The following is a 21,016-nucleotide window of genomic DNA, read 5'->3' as shown; positions in this document are numbered from 1 at the left end:
GGTTTCCACTCAAAATTCCCAAGTTTGTTGTGAGCCTTTTTTGTTCTTTTCGGTTCACTCTGTGACACAGTGAGCACAACCCCGCAGGCGTCTGTGTGCCAATTTATGCTGCAGCGATTACAATGCGGCAAATGAGCAAAGTGTCGAGTGTGGGCACTGAGACTTGTTACCAGTAAATAATGCATCGCGTCGGGAACGAGTGCACGTGGGCAGATAATGCATCACATCTCCTGAGTAAAGAACATAGTTCAGAGTGCTGAATTCCACAGCTTTCTCTCATTGGGTGAGACCCTGTGTGGGCGGGACAGTGCTTTGCGTGTCTAGTTGAGGTCGTCCACTCTGGCCCGCGCCAGGATAAAATACAGGGGGGTGCAGTTGCAATCCACGGGGGGGGGGTATAAATACTATGGTAAATACTATGTAGATATCAGGATATAAGGAGGCAACTGGGGGTGCACTGAGGTCCGTCTGGGGGTGCACCCCTAAGCACCCCCACAGTGCAGGGCGTGGGTCCTCTCCTCACATGCTGCGTGTCTCATTGCAGTGCCCGATGAGCCCCCCGTCATTGTGGCTGTAAGGCCGTCGACAACCACCTCCATCCTGGTCCAGTGGCAGGTATGCAATTACACCATTACATATTGTTCCACTGCCCATTACAGGCGACTACGATCCAATCTCTGAATAATGGCACAGCAGCTTACCTTATTAGACATGTCTGATTGGACTTTGAAGTTACTCTGAACTTTTCTGGGAAAAGTTCCTAAGAATTGGAGAACGAGCTAAAGGAGGAAATGCTTCATAGGACATGCTAAGAGCCCACTGTGACAACGACTCTTTCAAGGCTGATGTATAAATGCTTGGTGTGTTCGGCTAAGTGTTCTTCCAGGGTCTTCTTCTCTCATGGTCACCTTTGGTGCTTATTAACACTTATCAGTGCAAAATGCCAGTTAAACAGCAGCGGAATGGAGGATTTATGGTGATTAATGGCTTAGCTATGCAGCTTTTCTCCATTCAACCTTAATTACTTTATTTCACAAATTAATCTATTGATTTTTAGTGTCAATGCAGTGCCTTGAATTAGTACCTGGATTGATTTTTTTTTAGCTTCTCCTCCCTTTCTTTGCATGACATTTTCTTGGCTGTACAAGGGTTAGGCTACACTGGTCAATTGTCAGGTTTTCATCAATTACTTTCTGACACAATTAAATTATTATCAAAATACGCTGGGAGTTTTTTTTTTCTATTGGTGCTTAAGGTATGTTATGCATGTTACTTTTCACTGCTTCGTGCTGAAATTGATGATGTACAGTGGCAACGAACAGGCCTCTGGTCATCCTAAATTAATTAGCATATAGTAGAGAGGCAGTCCATGTGGAACTCCACTCTCCAAAGGAGAATTCATTAGCTGCAGGGACCTTTATCCACTGAGTTACAGACATTGGGATCCTCCGAAATGTGATGATCTTATGAATAGGTTGTTCGGCCTTAGCAAGTTAATTACTTTCAGATTGGACTTTTTTTCTAATTACCTTCAGACACAGTGCTCTCCACATTAAGGTCTCAACCTTCATCCTAGACAAATTAATCAGGGATGACGACAATATGCAAGACTGTCTTGAAAACCAAGAGTAATCAATTACCCTGCAAGTGCATGTATGTTTTTTTTAGCATTTAATACCACACATGGGACTTATGTGACCAGCTTGACTTTAAGGTTAATCTTGAATGTTGCAGGCACCCAAAGACGAGAGTGTGAACGGACTCCTGGTGGGATACCGACTGTACTACCGAGAACTTCAGTATGACAACGCTCCACCGGAGTCAAAGGCGACGGCTAACAGCTCATTACTGCGCGCCGATATGACAGGTCGGCAGGAACCTGATGTTCAGCCAACCAGCTTCCTCTCCTCTATTCCTTTTCATTGGCTGTCATTATGATAGCTCAGCCTTCTTTCACTTTTCGATGACATGTACCTGTTCTGCACATTCATTAAAAATGCAGCGTAAGACCGAAAAACTCTGGAGCACAGTCTCTAAGACCCGATACATACCCTTTTGAGGCTGCCGTTGTGATAGCTTTGGCAAGAACTGTGTGATGCTTTTTTTTCTACCTAGGCAAAAAAACATTAATTTAAGAGCTGATCGCACAGCTGACTGCCATGCCATGCTATCGGCCCACTGATGACATCTATTGTCTGCTTTTCAGGACTCTTTCCAGAGTGTAAAGCAACACTGGAAAATACAGAATCACTGTCTGACACTCCCCCAAACAGCCAAAGTAGCAGTGAACGCAGTGTATCAATATACAATGTTCCTGTTAGGTCAAGCCTAGCGTCATGTGCCATAGTGTAACCTGACTGTTCCTTGAACGTTTTGGCACAGTTCCTTGCCCTTCCCGAGAGTTTACCTGATAATTACTTTTTCCAGTGAATGGCTTGATAAGTGTCCAAGATGAGGGGAGCTCTTTGAATGCCAGGCCTGTGTGTTCTGCGTGGCATCATGGCTTAAACCCCGAAAGCTCAGCGGTGAGCGGTGCCAGAGCTCTCTCACATCTGTGACAGGGAGCCAGGTATTGAACCTGTTTTGACAAATTGGATGCAGTGTCGACACTGCTTAATGCACAGGCCTGGAGCGACCGAGCAAAGGAGGCACATTTAATCTTTAGCCAATGGTATGGACAAGAGTGAAATATCCTTCCCTCTTTCACAGATTAAGCCCCACGGAGGATGTGCATTGTGAGATAATAGATGATAGGCCTCACCTTCTCACTTCTGACGGCACAGTAGCGGGGAATCGATTTGTAATGCCACGGTAAAAAACAAAGTTCGTGCCTCGCGCGTTTCCCCCGCGGGCAAGCAGTTCTTAAACGTGACAAACGCGCCCCCGCAGTTTCCTCACAGGACATGGGTCATTGTGTTGTCACAAGATTACATAGGAAGGTTTATTTCACGTGGCTTTGAAGTGGTAAGTATAGTATACTGCAAAGCGGGAGCATGGCGCCATCAAAGATGCTGTTACACAGTACGCGCATTAACATTTACACTTTAAATGTTTTAAACCAAAGTGAATGTGAACCGTATAAGCATTTTAAGATGAATCCCAGTTGTGCTTCCTCTTGACTTTCATCTGGGGTGCACACATCTCATACCTAGATTACAGTGCCAAGATTTCGCTCACCACATGAAGTATGTCACCACTGGGATGGCCTGTGATGGACAGCTGACTCAAACTAAATTGCGAAAAGGATTAAAAAATTGGACGGCATCACACAGACATCTTTGCAGTTGTCTTTTTCGTTGTTATACTTCTCTCTGTTATATCATACACCAGTTTTGGCTCTTGATCTATAACAGGCTCTCTCTCTTTTTTTCCTTGTTGCTTGTCCAAAACAGCCAAAAGCTCTTTCAAGACAGTGAGCAGTGCATCGTCAACAGAATTCGAGCTAACGCGTAAGTTGCGGTCAATTAACGACTTATTTAATGTGATCTTCTTTGAAGCTTGAGCAAAACAGTTGTGTTCCCTCTGGCAAAGGCATATAGCCCAATCCCATATTCTCTTCTCTTCTCTTTTAATAAGCCCTTCCTCTTATCTCTCTGTTTTGTCTGTGAATGGGAACAGTATGGCCTCCAGACTCAGTTCTGTCCCCTTCTGCAGTGCACAGTCTTAGATGTTTATCTTGCACTTTTAAGTGGTGTGAGGAACCACACCTCTCTGGTACAGTATGTTACAGTAATATGCAAATGCCATGATTACAAAGACAGTATGAGGGGAAAGTAAATTTAGTTGCAGCCCTGAACAAGGGTAACTGATGAAATCAAAGACCAGATTCAGTCTAACCTCAAAGTGCTTTTTCCTGAAATTTTAATGATGAACATAGTGTTACATCCTTTTGATTCGTAAACAACGCATCATATTGATTTCAGCATCTGCTGAATGATCTGACATCATTTTGTGTAAGCAGAACATTTGTTCTCAAAAGTTTATCACAAAAAGTAAAGGAGAATGTGTTTTTCAGTTAGACATGTTGAATATGGCCCTGAGAGAAGTGTAAGAATTATTTCCATTCCATACAGAGGTAAATTTGGTAAAACTGGACAAAATACAGTGTTATATGCTTTCAGCATAATCTCAGTATCTTCATTTCCAATCACTGTCTTAATTTTCTTTGGGGCATAATGCAACACCAAAATAGCCCAGAGCAGCTTGGTATCTGCGCTATAAAGCGTCTAGCCAGTGACCATATTAAAGTCACCAAACTGTTGTTTCAGTTGGCTTTCTTTACTGTCATCTCCCTTTGGGCAGAAGCATGTTTTGCTCTGTCTTTTTTAGACAGCACACCTGAGGAACTTCACTCTTTAGCCTTGACTGTTGACTGAAGCCTTAATGTTCTCATTAACAGCAACAAAAGAGGTACAATCAGATTGCCCACTCTTGGCCTTGTGATTCAACCTTGACCTCTGGTGGTGGAACTTTGTTACTGCACCCCTTTGATACACACAGCCAAATGGAATACCAAGGGATTGTGGGTGATAAAGACCTGTGACAGAAACTCATACAGTTTTCTTTATATGAACACCTTCTTGCTTTAAAGATAAAATCTTAGAAAGCAATGAATGGGAAGATTGCAGGCTTTGTAAGGGCATAAAGATAGCGGTGACAAAAGGGACGACTAGCCTGTGTATTTTTACTGAATATCATAATGGTGAAATACATCCAGCCAAATAGTGAAAAACAGAATGCGCGTATGCAGTAAAAGATACAATCACCCCCGTTTTGCCGAAGTGAAGATTTATTTCTTAATACTTTTACAGATGTTATTCTGCAGTTTTAAACTAGGAAGGCCTCTTTTGCAGCATCTAAAACAATCATTTGCCAGAAAAAAAATATCATAATATAATAGCGACTGAGAATGCATTGTCCCGATATTGATTTTGGCATTAAGAGAAATGTGATTGCACTCCATTATGTCGTAGCTCTAAATCTCACAGTTGTTTTATTGCTCGCCTAGACTGCAGAATGCATCTGGCATTTGTGATGTTTTGTCATTCTTCAGTGCAGATTCATCTATTTCTGTGATTGTCTCTTTTTTTTGCAGAGCTGAACAAGTACAAGCGCTATGAGATTGTGATGACGGCCTACAATATCATCGGAGAGAGCCCACCCAGTGCGCCTGTGGAGGTGTTTGTGGGAGAAGCAGGTGGGGATCTGACAGATAGCAGAGCTCAGGGCTCAGAAACAACAGCTAGGGCTGAACGCTTTTGACAGTATGCACCAAATGCTGCGAGATTTCGTATATATACCACCACTGATGCGTACACAATTCCCCATGCAATTGCGGGATTTACTGGAGCAGTGAATACAAATCTCACATAATGAACTGATGGAGCTTATTAATGGGTTATTAACACGGCAGAAGAAATGCCAGATGGGAGATTACGTGAAAGGGACGGGAGAGGGATCACCGATATAAGTTTAATTAAAAAACCTGGTGAGTTCAATGGGAAAATTTTTCATGGCTGCTTAACGGTAAAGGTGGAGGCTGTGGAGTGCTTTTACTGTACGCTCAGATGGGACTTCACTTCCCATCAGCGCTTATGCAAAGCACCGCAGAGCGATTTGCCTGATGATGTCAAAGCTGATCATTAATTTAGAACAGCTGGGTATGCGTTTCAGGTGTGTAGTATTAGTGGGAACCCTGACAATATGCCCCGCTCTCCACTGTTAGGGAGGGGGAGTATTCAAGGGAGCACATAGATGTTTGCCCTGGACCCGCTGCCAAGGTCAGTGGAGCCACATTGAATAGATGATGCTATTTACTTGCTTAGGATATCTTCTAATCTGTTTATACAACTGAATGTTTGCTGGAGCAATTAAGGCAAAGTGTCAAACCCATAACCTTCACAAACAGGCCCAAATGAGAGTGAAACGCACAGCCTTCATGTTCACAGACTAGAGCCATAACCATTATACAATACTGCCTTCCACGCAAGGGGCTGTGGGGTCAGTTTTGTGTGTGAAATCATGTTTCTACTTGCTTATCTGAGGGTGCAAAAGGTCAAACTGAAAGGAAACCATAGAAAAGTTTCAGTAACGGTGGCTAAGTATGAGGATTGACGCCAACGCTGGCCTTCGATATGGTCACATGACCCATTCAAATGTATAACCATTCATTTCGGTCACTTCAGGTTAACTTTTTTTTTCTCTCTTCTCCCTTTTGGTGGCTTTTCCACTGACATGCTGTGCAAAAGTGTATTTCCAGCATCTCTTGCGCTCTGTGTGGGACTTGTAATTGGGTGTGCTCAGCATGCTTAAGTTTGTGCCAGTTATTTGTGTTCAAGGCTGCTGTAAAATAAGACCATAGCTGATAGGTTTACCAACCCAGGCATGAATTTATAAAGGGCCTGAGATACTACAAGGCGAAGACGGTTAAATGTTTCCTCTTCTGCTTTTAGTAACCTTATTGACTCATTTGCATCTACAACTGTGTTGCACTACATGTATTATTGACAGTTATTTATACACCAGAGGGTGTGTCTGCTTTTGTTGTCGCAATGGTTGCATCTGGTTTATTATGTGCATGTTGTAATATTTATGTCTGTGAATTAACTGTGTCTTGTATTGTGGCAGGTTTATCAGCTGTGTTGATCTAACAGTTGTGTCTGGTGTGTTAGCCCTATGTTGTACTGAGTTAGTTTTTCTACTTCCCTTTTTTCACCCTGATGGTGGCAATACCAGTTGTGCATTAAGCCTACTGTAGGACTACTGAGGCACAGTGAATACACTTCCATGTGGCCAACTGCTATATTTCACATGAAGTCCCACAATGCACCATGGGAGAACAAGCACCGAATGGAGGATAGGCTTGACTCCCAGTGCTGTCATGTGAGGAATTAAGCATCTGGCAAGTCACTAGAGGGTGCTAATGAGTGGTGTCTTGAGGGGACCCCCAGCCAACTTACAGTAACCTACCCAACCCCTGCTGGTACAAAGTCACTTATGTTCCAGTGCTCTGGACGTTCAGTCATTACTGGATAACAACAGCCAAGACTTGAAGCTGCAATGTCTTGGGCTATAGGGCCCAACCTGCACTCATAATGAATACCTTTATCAACTGAGCCCCTGGGAAGTGGTATGTGTTTGGTATACTAGCTGTGCATGGTCAAGTGCATATGTGTTCTGTACTAGCTGTGTATTGAAATGGTTATGTGTGCAACATTAGCTGTGAGTTGAAATGTGTATGCTTGCTGTCTGAGCTGTGTGTTGAAATGGTGTGCAGGCTATATAAGCTGTGTGTGGTCTTGTTTGTGTCTGCTCTCACAGCTCCCTCCGTGGCCCCACAGAACATCCAGGTCAACGCTCTGTCATCCACACAGCTGGAGGTGCTATGGGAGGCTCCGCCTATAGAAACTCAGAATGGCAACATACAGGGCTACAAGGTGAGGAGGCCATGTCTTCCCTCTAGTGGGGGCTTGTTGGAGGAATGACTAGATTTGTGTTCTAACCCTGAAAACGGTGTCCGCATTGGTCTCTGCCACATGAAAGAAAAATGTCAAATGTTTCTCACTGAGATGATGTGTTTTTGGTTTGTTTGCAGATGCTCTGATTTCATTTTCTTTCTGGAGACTGAAATCAGTAATTTCACTGTCTTAGTACCATCATTTAAACCTCAAGTTTAGACAAGTGGACCGTGGACAACAGACACAGGGATTCTGTTATATTATTAATATAATGGGTGTTTCTAGAGTCCATGGTCTATTAGAATTTAACAGACAAGGAGTGTCTGTTCCAGTTCCAAGGGATGAAGAGTCATTGTTCCAGTTCTGATAGAGTTCAGTGGTCTAGTGGCCTTAACTCTAGGTTTAAACTCCAGTGAAGGTTGTTGCAATTTCCCCAGAAAAACGGTCTGGCTTTGTTTTGTAAAATTGTCTGTTTCTGTTTTTTATATCTGGTATTTCATTGCCTGCTGATTCACTATTCAGTGTGTAGCAGTAGTGTTGTAGTGTATTGATTGTTTGATATAACAGAGTCAGTGGTACATCTTAAAGATCTAATCAAAGCAGTGAATTCTGCTGAAATTACTTTTCACCTGGGATGAGCAGACATAGAGGGTAGCTATTACAGCTTTGGGGTTTGAGAAATATTCTTTAATATACAGGATATTGACATAAGAAGTGTGAAGGAAACTGTATGACTTAAAAAATATATAAGCACTATATATATATGGAATTATTCAGCATGTGTGCACTCATGTGTTTGGCTACTGAAAGATTGCTGCAGGTGTTTAAAACTTACCAATAGTAATGACATGCATTGAATTCCGAAATAAGCGTTATGAACTACTGGGATTTTTTCCTCACTCTGCCTGAAGGGGTTCAGTTTCTTTGAGACGGCTGATTACCTGCTTTTTTTGAACTTGCATAAGATCCACTACTGGGAACAGGATGGACAGAATGAGACAGAAAAGGTGAAAATCCTGTTCCTCCCTGAGACAACGATCAGACTGAAGAATCTCACCAGCTATACCTCCTACCTGGTGAAGCTGTCAGCCTTCAACGCGGCCGGTGACGGGCCCATGAGCGAACCCAGGAGGGGGCGCACTCTTCAGGCAGGTGAGCGCAGGACTTTTTCCCAAATGGGCTCCTGGGAGCCGAAGTCCTTAAGTTTAAAATTACTTAGCAAAATTTCTGGTGCTGGATTTGACAGTCACTGGCACTGGTGCAAAGCCTTGGTCACTGCTCACTTCCCTTCTGACAGTCCCATTCCCTGTTCTATCAGATCAACACACATGATGAACCAGGACCTGATCAAACATGCACAGTGCTTCACTTTCATTTGTGTTCATTCTTATTCCATTATTTAGTCATCAAGAGTATCAATTCACGTATTTCACATCATGAATCACACGTCAAGCACACGCCTGCACAGCTGCTTGTAGAATGTATGGACTGTAATGTTGACTGTGATGCTCTCTGTTGTAAGGAATAGAACAATATTCTTGTTCTACAAAACCCCTCAGCACATGGCTATTACCACACCTCCGAGGCTTGTGCCACGGCACTGAGCTAATCCCCTGGCCTTTTGTTGTACAGACATGCGAGTTCCACGGACTGGTCACTGTAGGACATGCCTGAGGCGCTCTTATTTTATAGGTGGTAATTTATGTTGGCAAAAAGAAGTCGGCCAGGTTTCTCATGTATCTGTTTTTCCCACGCGACCCAGCTTGATGGAAGTGAAAGCCAATGATGTTTGATGCGCAAGTAGCCATGTGGAGCTGTTTGGCCCGGGGCATTTCCTTTGAGAAATGGGCATAAATTATCCACAAGGCACTTCAGACTTCAGAACAGTAAAAAAAAAAAATGTGTGTATATATACAAGCACATTGCATTGATGTCTTTCAAAAAGGTTATTCATGGCATGCTCATAAACAAAGGGGGTATGTGGCCTGAAGTTGGCATTTTTGGTTTTTCAGCTTTTAGCTGGACACAGATGATACAGTCACAGAGCAGAGAGATGGTTTATGCAAATGTGGTATAATAAAGATGCACCCCAGCTTGCCCACACATTTTATTAGTTTTTCTTTTATTTTTTTTTAGTCTTAATGTTTTCATCTTGCACTACAAAAAAAAGCATGGATTCAGCTGAAGATAGTGTCTGGTTTACCATTTATTTAGCAGATCTCAGTTTGGCATCGTATGGCAGACATACACTCGAGAATGTACTTGTATAGAAGAGCTCTAACATTTTAGAGGCTGAGATTCTGACAAAACCTGCTGTAAGTCAGTTTTGTCGTGAAGATGCTTTGATACATTAGGCATACGCTTTCAGTTTGTATTCTGCAGCAGTGTTGAGTTGTTCCCCTGTTTTCCTAATCTCTGCCTGAGATGATTTCTTGCTTTCTCTTGAAGCTCCCAGTATCCCTAGCTTCATCACTTTCTCTGAGGTGTCCACCACCATGCTCAATGTGTCCTGGGGCATGCCGCTGTCCCCCAACGGTGTGGTGGAGGGGTACAGGGTAGTGTACGAGCCGTCTGCCCCAATTCATGGTGAGTGGCATCTCTCTCTCTCTCTGTTTCATGATAGAGTCTGATGTAGTTCACTGCCTGGAAACAACAGGGCTTTTGTATTGTAGATCCCACATAGATAAAGGCACTGAACAGATCCATGAAAATCTGTCACATAGATGACTGATCTGCTGTAGTCTTTCTACACCAGCTGCTCACTGCCACGCATATTTTTCAGGGAGCTATGAACACAAGTCCTTCAGTAACATCGGTAGTTAAAGCTACTTCACAACGAGATCTATTTGGTGTTCTACCTAATGAAAATGTTACAGATTTTGTTTGTTTTCAAAAGAAATGAACTGTGGGAATTGTGTTAATGACCTGATAAATAGCACATTTTGCTATGGATGTAACAGAATGTAGATTTCTCCATTGCCTGAGCTGTGTTGCTTGTTGTGGTGCTGGCCTTAGGAGTGAGTAAGGTGGTGACGGTGGACGTGAGAGGAAATCGGCAGCGCTGGCTGAAGGTGCGAGACCTGACCAAGGGCGTGACCTACTGCTTCCGAGTGCAGGCCAAGACCATCAGCTTTGGCCCTGAGCTAGAGGCTAATATCACCGCGGGACCCGTCGAAGGTGAGACCCAGCTGGCAGCCCGTCCAGAACAAACAAGCAACCCCGCTTTACCAAGGAGTCCTGGCTCCTCGTATCTGGAGAACATCATGCTATGTCTGAGCATGTTGGGAATTCACAACAGGAAAGCGACATCAGGCAGCAGTGTAGCATAGTGGTAAACGAGCAGGACTGGTTGCTGGTTCGATTCCCTGCTGGGGCACTGCTGCTGTACCCTTGGGCAAGGTGCTTAACCCGCAGCTGTCTCAGTAAATATCAAGCTGTATAAGTGGATAGCATAGTATGGGAGAGGAAGGCTGAACCAGCACAATTGACAGTCAGTGACCTCATTCACTGTGCATTCTGCTGCACAGTGTGCTGTAATCCAGAAAGCGAACAATATTTAAGAACAATATTTAAGGATCTTACTCTCTTAACACTTTGAATGTTGGAATGTTGTTGTGTGAACAGGACAAATAATCTACATTTGTTGTCACACTTTAATGTTTAATGCTGTTTGCACTGGAATAGAATTATGCTTAATGTTGTTGCACTGGCGCAGAATAAAAAATAACTGTGGCAGTACCAGCCAGCTAGCCAGACAGTTAAGCAGTCACATTCACAATGTCCTTCATCTGTGTTAGCCTCGGGACCAGTTTGTTGTTATTTCTGGCCCGCTTAATTATCTGCTGGATTGAATGTGTGATCTGTGTTAGGAGGGGCTCCTCTTCATTACAGTACATTCATTACATTACATTACATCCTCTTCAATAATATCAATGGTAAAAAAAATCACTTCACCAAAAATTCAGGTACTGAAATGCCAGCAGTTGTGCTGACCCTGAACCATGCCACCAGTCGATGCCATAGAACATTGTTAGACAGGTCACCACATGTTGGCAGCTTCATTCACACAGACTGGCCCTAGATTTCAGATGGTCAGTTCTGAGATTTGACCTACTGTTTTGCTGCTGTTTTCTCCATCTTCCTCCAGTTTTGCCAGCTTGGTGTCATGCAGGTGTCTTGTTCATGCTGTTGCTTATTTAATGGCCTGAGTGAGCAAATGCTGTCTTGTACCTGAGATGCACCAAGCATCATTGTGTCGCTCTGTAGATAGATTGAAGGTGCCGGCCAGAGGCAAGTAGGTTCCCTCTTTGAGTTGGGTTCTGCTCGAGGTTTCTTCTTTTTAGTAAGGGAGTTTTTTCCTGCCACTGTTGCCGTAGGCTTGCTCTTGGGGGTTCAGGCCTGGGATCTCTGTAAAGCTATTTTGTGACAAATTCTCTTGTAAAGAGCACTATACAAATACAACTGAATTGAATTGACAGAACTTTTATTCACCTTTATTATTTAAAAGGGAATTTGTTTTGCACATGCAAGTAAAGTGTAGGCAATAAAAGTCAACAAACATGACACATTGCATAATTAATAAAAGACATTCCTGGGGGCTCCCAAGTAGCTTAGTGCTTAAGGTGTTTGCTCTGAACACAAGCTGAGCTCTACGGCCCAGGCTCAAGCCCAGCCTCCTTGCCTGCCGGCGCTGACTGAGAGACCACAGTGGTGGAACAAATTGGCTTCGTTCTACCAGGGATAGGGCTGGGTAGGTCAGCCAGGGCTTCTTCTTCAGGTATCTGCAAGGTGCTCGGATGATGTCAGCGGAGCAGCGCCTGTCCAACACTGAGCACCTGCTCTGCTGTAGTGCGCCTTGGCCTATAGAGTGAAAAACAGCCATTGGGTATGTGGAAATACTCTTGAGGAAATGCAGTGGTGTAAATGTCAGACAAATTACACTGTACAATTAACAATTACAACGTAAGGTTGCGTAAAGGGGAAAACGGCAAAAAAAAAACAGATTCCAGCTTGCTGAATGAAAAGATTGCTCTTTTGGCTCTTGCACAGGGCATTTGATACTGGCCACCAGAAGGCAGGGCTGTGTACTCATGATATAAAGGATGTGTGAGGGATCAGCAGTTATTTTTGAACAAGACAGTGAATGTACTGCTAAGATAAGACTGTAATATTCGGCAAGGGAAGGCCAGAGATTTTGCAACCAGCATTTATTATTTTATTGAGTTTGTTTCTGTGTTGGGTACAGAGAGCCCCTCCCCAGCATGGAATGTTGAAGGTCAGTACACTTTATATGAAGGTTTTTTTAGAATGAGATCCACATTAGTTTGTCAACTTTAAAACTCCTTAGCACCTCTGTTGGGGTTTGGCATACCATGCCTCGGTGTTGGTTTTCCGTGTCAATTTGTTATCAGTTATTTATGCTTGGATACGATTTCTGTGTTCACTCCCTGTACGACCGCTAGAGTTGGATAGTAACCGCTAGTTCTGAAGTCACTGACCATCTCTTTGATTTTCTCGATGTTCATGAGATGGCAGTTGTTGGTGCACCACTGTGTAAAACATTCAGTCTCCAGAATTGAAGCACAGCAGTACTGCAGGGCAATTCATGTGTACTATCCATAAATGTTATGGCAACATTGGAAAGCAGCATTAAAGGTATTGTTTGTGTTCAGATCATGAACTGGCCTTGAATGTTGTAAGCATGTACTTCAGGTAGCATAATACCATATCTTACTTATTCTGTTTTATAACAATATATTGCAGCTTTAGCCTCATAAAGAAGGAGTTTGTTGTCTGATACCAAATGGAGCACCCTTAAGTGCCCCAAAGTAGTGCCATCTTATGTTCAAACCATTGTGAGGCCCCGGGCATATCAAGAAACCCCAAGTCCCCACTGTGGCATTAAGCATCCTTGTTCAGTCCAGAGTGTAAAGAAATGCCTTTCATTTTAAACTTCATGTTGCCTAAGGTCTGAAGCAAACCTTCAACACATTTAATGGTCCTCTTCACTATGTTTGTCTGCAGGGTCTCCTGGACCTCCAAGGGAGATGTCAGTCACAAAGTCTGCCTCATCCATCATCATTAATTGGTCAGCAGGAGACACAGGGGCTGGGCCTGTCACAGGTTACGTCATTGAAGCGCGTCCTTCAGGTGAAAAGCAGCTTCGTCAAAATTGCTTAAAAGTCACCCGCACAGTACTGTGCAATGGGGACTTAGAGTACTGAATTAATTTAAACTTTGCCTTGAATTAAATAGAGCCATCCATGAATCTGAAAGTATAAATCAAATGCAAAAGTTAAGCTTTTGTATATCTTTTGTCAAAGCACTGCTTGCTCCACTGGAAAATATGTAAACTCTATTTGTTCTGGGATTTTGTTCAGTCATCAGCGGATGAGATGAAGCTCAGTCCCTGTCCTTAAAAAGAAGGATGTTTACCACTGCTAAACAACAGTATTATTTGCATGAAGTTGATATTGCCTCAGTTACAATGTTATGAATTCATAACTGCACTCACAAAAGCTGGGTATATGTTATTGAGAGAGGAACAGTGGAGTCCTTTCAAAGGACATGTATTATGCAACAGAAGCCATGTAAGTGACCCCAGACAAGGGCATCTGCACAGTAAATACATAATGTAACATGATGTTCGCAAAGAAGAACAATTCAGTGAACTGTTCAAATGTCCGAGGGCACGATCACATTTTCTTTACGTGGGACATGTTTCCCCTCTGTGTTTGCAGATGAGGGCTTATGGGATACATTTGTGAAGCACTTGCCCCCTAGCAGCACATCCCACTCGGTCAATCTGGACCGTCTCAGGCAAGGTGTGAGTTACCAGTTTCGGGTACTCGCAGTCAACAAGTTTGGCTATGGTGAGCCAAGTGCGCCCTCTGCTGCCTTGTCAGGTAAGTACAGTACACGTGGCCTCAATGTTTTTTGTACTTAATAGGACAAGAAGTACAGTTGTTCCACGTCTGAGTGAAAAAATGCCCAATCCTATTAAAGCCCAAAAATTTTGTGGTAGTCTAATTGTGTTCTTATTGGTCTTGAAACTGCAGAATACAGTTCCCATAGTAACAGTGGTTGTTTTAATGGGACAAGCAGTCGATTCAGGCCCCTGTTCAGTCTAAACCACAGTGCTCTTTGTCCAGCAAAGTTTACCCTTCAGGTCAATGTTCTGATATCCCTGAACTGTAAGAGAAGCAAATGTTTGGAAAAGCCAATAGCTCACTGTAAAACATATCTGCTCTTCTGCTTGTTACCCTTGTATTCATAAGGGTATTCACACTCAGAACTGAAAGAACAATATAATTTAATAAAGAAATTAGCAGTATTATCTGTGGTAAGTTCTAATAAAATCTGCGGTCATCTGTTGTAATATTTAGTTTTTTAGAATGTATTGCCTCATTAATTAATTTCCTCTGGTGTAAAAGTAGATACAGTATTTCAGTCCTTGGACAGAATGATATCATTTTGTATGACTTGAGTTCTGCTATAAGGAGGGGGGGGTTAATATGTGATACAGGAACTCCCCCTCACTTGCACCACTCATGCTTAATTTTTCAAATGAGTCACAAGATGTCAATGAACTAATGAAAACTCGGAAGAGGGTTAAGTTCTGTGTGTGTGTGTGTGTGTGTGTGTGTGTGTGTGTGTGTGTGTGTGTGTGTGTGCGTGTGTGTAAGTGAGTGAGTTTAATGAATGGGAAAAGAAAGAAAACAAGGTGCTTTCCAGCACTTTCATAACAAGGCCCAAAAGGGAACCAAAATGTGAACTCGCCAGTGGGAAGGAACCTTGGCCTCTCCTGACAAGCTAGTTCTGTGTCCTGCCTAGACTGTGGTGTGTGACAGACTCTTGGAAATAGCTCCAGTGTCCCAGTCTGTTAATTCATAGATGAGTTTGATGTCTGTATTTATCCAAGAAAAGGGCCAAAAATCTAGTTCAAAAACAAAAGAGGACATGGGACCAGAAAACATCTTTGTAAAAAAAAAAAAAATACTGAATAGCTGTCTTTGTTGTAAGTTACTCGGGATCCAGTAAACCACCACAGACTCATACAGTGTTATAGCAAAGCAGCTGTACACAGATACCTTCAGATAAAATTGCATAACCGTGAACACAAAACAACTAGAAATTTGGCAAGAAATTTGCCATCTTCATGATACTGTGTATATACTTTTCATTCAACACATTTATATTTACATCTTTTTATATTGCCTTCAGTTAGAGGGTGGTTAGTTCTACAAGTAAACTGAACACCCTTATTATAATTGATTGTACTCACAGTGCAGAATTTCTTCATCACAATTCAACACAATCATCCTCTTTTAACTCTAAATAGTACTGTGCTGCAGTTCATACTTTGCCTTTGGTGCTATTAAGCCCCATAACAAATAGAGTAATCATGCACACAAGGGCATTTTTGCTTATCAAGCCGCTGATTTACAATGCTGGTGAAAGCAGGGCAGGGGGCACTATTGCACTATATATGATTTCGCAACGACAACGTGAAGTTGTGTTACAGCACCACAGTCATTGAATAGGTTGACTGGCCTTGTGGTTAGTGTTGTTGTGGTTAATTCGATCCCGGGAGGCTGTGTGTTAAATCCCACAGCAAAGTCGTTACAAAGACTTGAAAAATCCAGCCTCCTACTCTGCACCTGGCAGCCAGCATTGAAGAGATGCATTGTGGGAAATAGTCCCAGGCAAGAGTTGTGTCCTTTCTTGGGGGTCCTATCTGGTTGGGTGGTGTACTTGCTGATCAGGTTGCTTTACGACACAGAACTTCTATGACACAGCTCAGTGTTGGGTATGTAACACAGATCTTTAAATCCTTAACACAGTACCTTTAATGTCCAAAACTCCATTGGAAGCCCTGTACATGCTGTGATGCCGTGTGGCAGATTCCTGTTCATTCTATTCAGAATAAGCACCATCCCTTTTATCTGGTCATAACAATTCATTAGTCAGTCTGAGATGAGCTTTTGTGAAATTATAGGTTTGAAGGGCTTTAATTGGTATGATTATATTCCAGGTTCAAGGTTAATTGCAGTGTAACATTTCATGAATACACTGCATGCATGCTCTTTTGCATGTTGTTTTTTTCTGATTTATTTACAAAATTATTTAATTTGTTTATAAATTACACAGATGTTGAACATTCTGTCATAAGGGATGTAACTTTGATGAGATTTATTAAATGAGGATTTTTTAATTTGGTATTTTGACCTGAAATAGATTTTGGGGAATAGGTCAATGTGCTCTTGAATGAAGATAAATGGAACAAAATGGCAACTCTGTGAAGTCAACCTAGAGAATATGAACTAATATTTGTATAGTGCCCCTATGGTATTTCTCTGAGGAGTTTTAAGCTTTAAGCAATCCATCTACAAAAATAAAACCCATTGAAACCTCTTAGCTGAACAAGTGGCTGATTTATACACAAGTGTTGGAAGCTGACTGTCATATTCACATGCGGCTGGTCAAGCCAGGAGGCTGTGTGTTTTCCTCCTGGGGTGGTGTGACCTCAGCATAACGTCAGATACACAACTGGTAGAGTGGCAGAAACTTCAGAGCTTCCTGCCACATTGGGAATACAGGCCAATCTCTGTACATGTTTTGTTCCTGAATAACTTAATGCTCTCTCTCTCTCTCTCTCTCTCTCTCCCTCTCTCTCTCTCTCTCTCTCTCTGTCTCTCTCTCTCTCCCTCACACACATACACACACACACACACACACACACACACACACACACGTATGCATGCATGCACGCACACATACAAACACATACACAAACATGCATGCACACTCACACATTCAAACACTCACACACACATGCAGCTCAGTCAGAGACACCTTTCTATGAGGACTGGTGGTTCCTGGTTGTCATGGCTCTGTGCGGTCTGATCCTCGTGCTGCTTGTTGTCTTTGGCTTGGTGCTACATGGGCAGAGCAGGAAGTACAAGAGCTGCAACACCGGTGAGTTTGTGTGTGTGTGTGTGTGTGTGTGTGTGTGTGCGTGTGTCCATCACTAATTGCACTGAGGCTCTCATGATGGCATGACGGCGTTAAAGCCACCTAAGCAGAAGCGTCGGAGTGACAGAGTGACAGAGGCAGTACCATTCTTTTCATCAGAGTTGCCACAGGGGCCTTGGCAGCATTTTTATCTGAGGGGCACAGTAAAAGAATGCCAAATCACCCTCTTTGTTTCCATAATGTAGCCTGTCCTGTCCTGATTCCATCTTACTGGCCGTGTTCATTTATTGAAAACATGCAGAATGAGAAAAAAGAACTGAACATTTATCAGTTGTCAGAAATCAAACCATAGCAGTGATAGGATTTGCAAGTGGTGAATGTTGTTAAATGTTGTTAAATGTAAGTGTCCACCATTACTTCAGACAAGTCAGGCATGTGAACCCATTCATTGATGGTTTGTCTTAGTTGTCCTCATGTTTATCTAAGCTGGTTGTGAGTGGGCAAAGGGGTATGCCCCTTAGTTAATATGGCCCTGTGTAGATGTTGATATATGATTATTTTAGTGTTTAGTGTTGATCATTGTAGATGGTTGTTATGGTGTAGGTGGAGTTACTGCTGTGCTTGTTTCTCTTCCTGTCATTGTTGATGGTGGAGGTTGTGGCACTTAGCAATGGTGGTTTTGCTGCTGGTGGCAGTGTGACTGAATCGTAGTTGTCCTCAATGCAGGGAAAGCTGTTTCTACGGTGGAAGAGTCCGTCACACTGGACAACGGAGGCTTCACCGCGCTGGAGCTCAACAGCAGACACCTCAACGTCAAAAGCTCTTTCCTAAAGAAAAACGGGACAAGGTGAGGAGGGTTGTATGATTTCATACCCTGCCTATGTGTGGCATGCACCCCTCACTTCCTGTGTACCTATATCTCCACTGACCCACTTTTGCTGTAGATGGGCTGCACCTGACACAGCCCAGGCTGGCAGTATGTAGGCTAGCTGCTTATACAAAAGTAGGTTGGCCTGGAGTCCAAGCAAGTCCAGTAGAATTAAACTTGTCTGCTGTGATATTTCACACAGTACAAAGTCTTTGTCAATGTTCACTCCTAGCTTGATAGCCACCCTCCTCTTCACATGTCATTGTTGGCTAATGCCACAGGGTTAGCAAACATTTTAGTGGAAGGCACCAGAAACATTACATTTTAAAAATGCCCTGGGCTTAGCAGCACATAAATGACACAATAGCTGTGAGCTCATCAGTTGCCATGTATTTGCTCACATGCGAAGGAGAGGCAGGCAATGTTCACGAGTTTTCTGAGCTGTTTCCTCTTTACCAAAGGTTGTGAAGGTGTGTCTCAATCACTGCGCTGTTCTGCTGTTATATAACCAGGGCATGTGCTGATAACACAGTTGCTGCCCTTCAGATCAGATTAAGATTCAGTGCAGTGCCTCCATTGCTCCTCCACTGCTCCCCCTAGAGGCTGTGATGGTACAGCACACACAGCACAGACTTAGCCCTCCCTTTTTCTTCCACACACAGGAAGACTGTCCACCTGAAGATATAATCAGTTTATACCTACACTTCAGCCCTGGGTTAAGTAATGAACTTCATCATTAAAGGTTACTGGCACATTTCCCAGGACAGTACTTAAGGGTGGTATTTAACGAGGATCGTTTATATAGTATATCAAAGGCTGTAAAGCAGCTTCGGACTCTCTGGAGGATCAGTGCATGAATTTATTCAGTGCAGGTCAGTTGCATGAAAGGACGTTGGAGTTGCACCTAGCATTAACAGTAGCAGTGGTAGTGCAGCTTTAGGGTCTGAAGGATTGTCCTTAGAGAGCAGGAGCTGAACTCAGATTGGTGTGTGCTCCCGTCTTCCTCAGGAGCCGGGGGGTACAATGCGTCAGCTCACCCATGTCCGTCCTGGTCTCCAGGTCGCCGCCACGGCCCAGCCCGGGAGTCCTGCGCTACTCCGACGAGGACCTCTGCAACAGCTACAACGGCGCGGCTCTGACGGACAGCGCCACGCTGACGGAGAAGCCCGCCGCCGTCTCCGAATCGGAGGTATTTGCCTTTTCCTGCTCGACACTCATTCCAATACTGCGAGACAGTGCTGATCCCAAAAGCCGAGCGCCCGGGCCGTACGGTGGCTACTCCCTCCTCTCCAAGCACCTCCTGGCAGACAGCAGGGAGGCCGTAGGCCAGAGAGCGGGCGGAGCGGAGCGGGGAGACAGGAACGCGGCCGTGCTCAGTACATTTGCTTCTTCAGAATCGCTCTGCCGCCAAAAGCAGCCTCTGATGTGACACAGACAGCACTCAATGAACGTTTTCGGAAAAAAAAATCAGTGAATCGAGAAAAAGAAAATCCATTTTCACAGAGGTTCCCTTTCAATAAACGTGCCAAACTTGCATTTAAGAAAGAAAAAAAAAAGACTAAACAAAAAGAACGCCTTTAAGTGTGAAAGAGTGTTGCGTTCCTTACTGTTGAGTTGAGGCTGAGGTTTTTTTTTTTTGGAAAGTGTGCTCCCGCTGGAAGTGCTCTGTGTTAACCTCTCCGTCCCTCCAATCTTTCACTCTGAAAGGCCACGGACAGCGATGGTGAGGACGAGAGGCCCAAGCACTCGTTCGTTAACCACTACATGAGCGACCCTGCCTACTTGGGCTCGTGGAAACGGCAGCAGAAGGGACTGAAGCAGACTTTGGCCTACGCCTACGAGGAGTGTGCCAGGGGCGACGGCGACGGCCACTACCACACCGTGGTCACCACGCACAGCGTGGGCGGGGTTTACACGGCGGCCGGACAGCCGGCTTCCGGCTCACGGACTCCTGTCACAGGCTTCTCATCTTTTGTGTGACACCCCCCCCCCCCCGGCGGGGCCTGAAGAACCAGCTGGGTCGCTCTGACCAATAAAAACACCACAGGGAGAAAACAACCTGAAGCCGAGTGGATTGTCTGTAATTTAATAACCGCCATGGACATGAAAAAGACACAAAAGTAATTCCTCATTAATAATGTGTCTTTTTAACGTACTGTTACGCTGTCATACCAATCATCGCAGTGCCAATTTTGTGAGGGTCAGAATAAAGAGATTGTAAATATTGATTTTTTGTGCACAACAAAAAAAAAAACAATTAATGGAGAATTCCTTTGCAGAGCGCCAGAGATTCCGTCTGGTGAGTGCTACAGCGTTGGCGTGTAAATCTTTTGTGGTTTATTTCATTCTGCCTTTGAAGACTGATGTAGGTTTGAAGACTGGACGTATTGCAGGGCACACAGAGACACTCTGCTCCTCATCAGATGACATGTGATGTAAAAGAAAGTCGAATGGAATATGAAACAGTCCTACTACTTAAAAAGGGAAATAAGGATCTTGTAGTTAACAATATTCACTTTTAAAATTGCAATCATAATCACATGAAGGAAGAATCTTGTGACTAGGCGACCTGTAATTGTAGTAGTCATATTACCAACAATTGAACACTGAGTGGCTGATTGTCATGAAAATGCACTTGAGAATTTCCAGGGCACAACAGATTTTTCTTAATACTGAGTGATGGTGTAAGAAGGACCTGAGATTAATTCACGAGGCA

General features: G+C 43.5%; 1 protein-coding gene across 1 annotated transcript in view; it reads left to right on the top strand.

Moving 5' to 3' along the window:
- The window catches only part of sdk1a (sidekick cell adhesion molecule 1a), a 251,719-nt gene extending 231,328 nt beyond the window's left edge, over positions 1–20,391 (top strand). Inside the window, exons 33-46 of the mRNA XM_036552383.1 lie at positions 545–615; positions 1,735–1,867; positions 3,393–3,449; positions 5,096–5,197; positions 7,321–7,436; positions 8,423–8,609; positions 9,906–10,043; positions 10,473–10,634; positions 13,482–13,607; positions 14,198–14,362; positions 17,298–17,435; positions 18,159–18,279; positions 19,360–19,489; positions 20,008–20,391. Coding sequence (XP_036408276.1) covers positions 545–615; positions 1,735–1,867; positions 3,393–3,449; positions 5,096–5,197; positions 7,321–7,436; positions 8,423–8,609; positions 9,906–10,043; positions 10,473–10,634; positions 13,482–13,607; positions 14,198–14,362; positions 17,298–17,435; positions 18,159–18,279; positions 19,360–19,489; positions 20,008–20,280 — 1,919 coding nt within the window. The 3' untranslated portion in view covers positions 20,281–20,391. The remainder of the gene's footprint in view (positions 1–544; positions 616–1,734; positions 1,868–3,392; positions 3,450–5,095; positions 5,198–7,320; positions 7,437–8,422; positions 8,610–9,905; positions 10,044–10,472; positions 10,635–13,481; positions 13,608–14,197; positions 14,363–17,297; positions 17,436–18,158; positions 18,280–19,359; positions 19,490–20,007) is intronic.
- Positions 20,392–21,016: the final 625 nt, after the last annotated feature.

The sequence above is a fragment of the Megalops cyprinoides genome, chromosome 19 (genome assembly GCF_013368585.1).
Source record: "Megalops cyprinoides isolate fMegCyp1 chromosome 19, fMegCyp1.pri, whole genome shotgun sequence".
Lineage (NCBI taxonomy): Eukaryota > Metazoa > Chordata > Actinopteri > Elopiformes > Megalopidae > Megalops > Megalops cyprinoides.
Note: the sequence above shows the minus strand (reverse complement) of the source record. Positions and strands in the feature narration are given on the sequence as shown.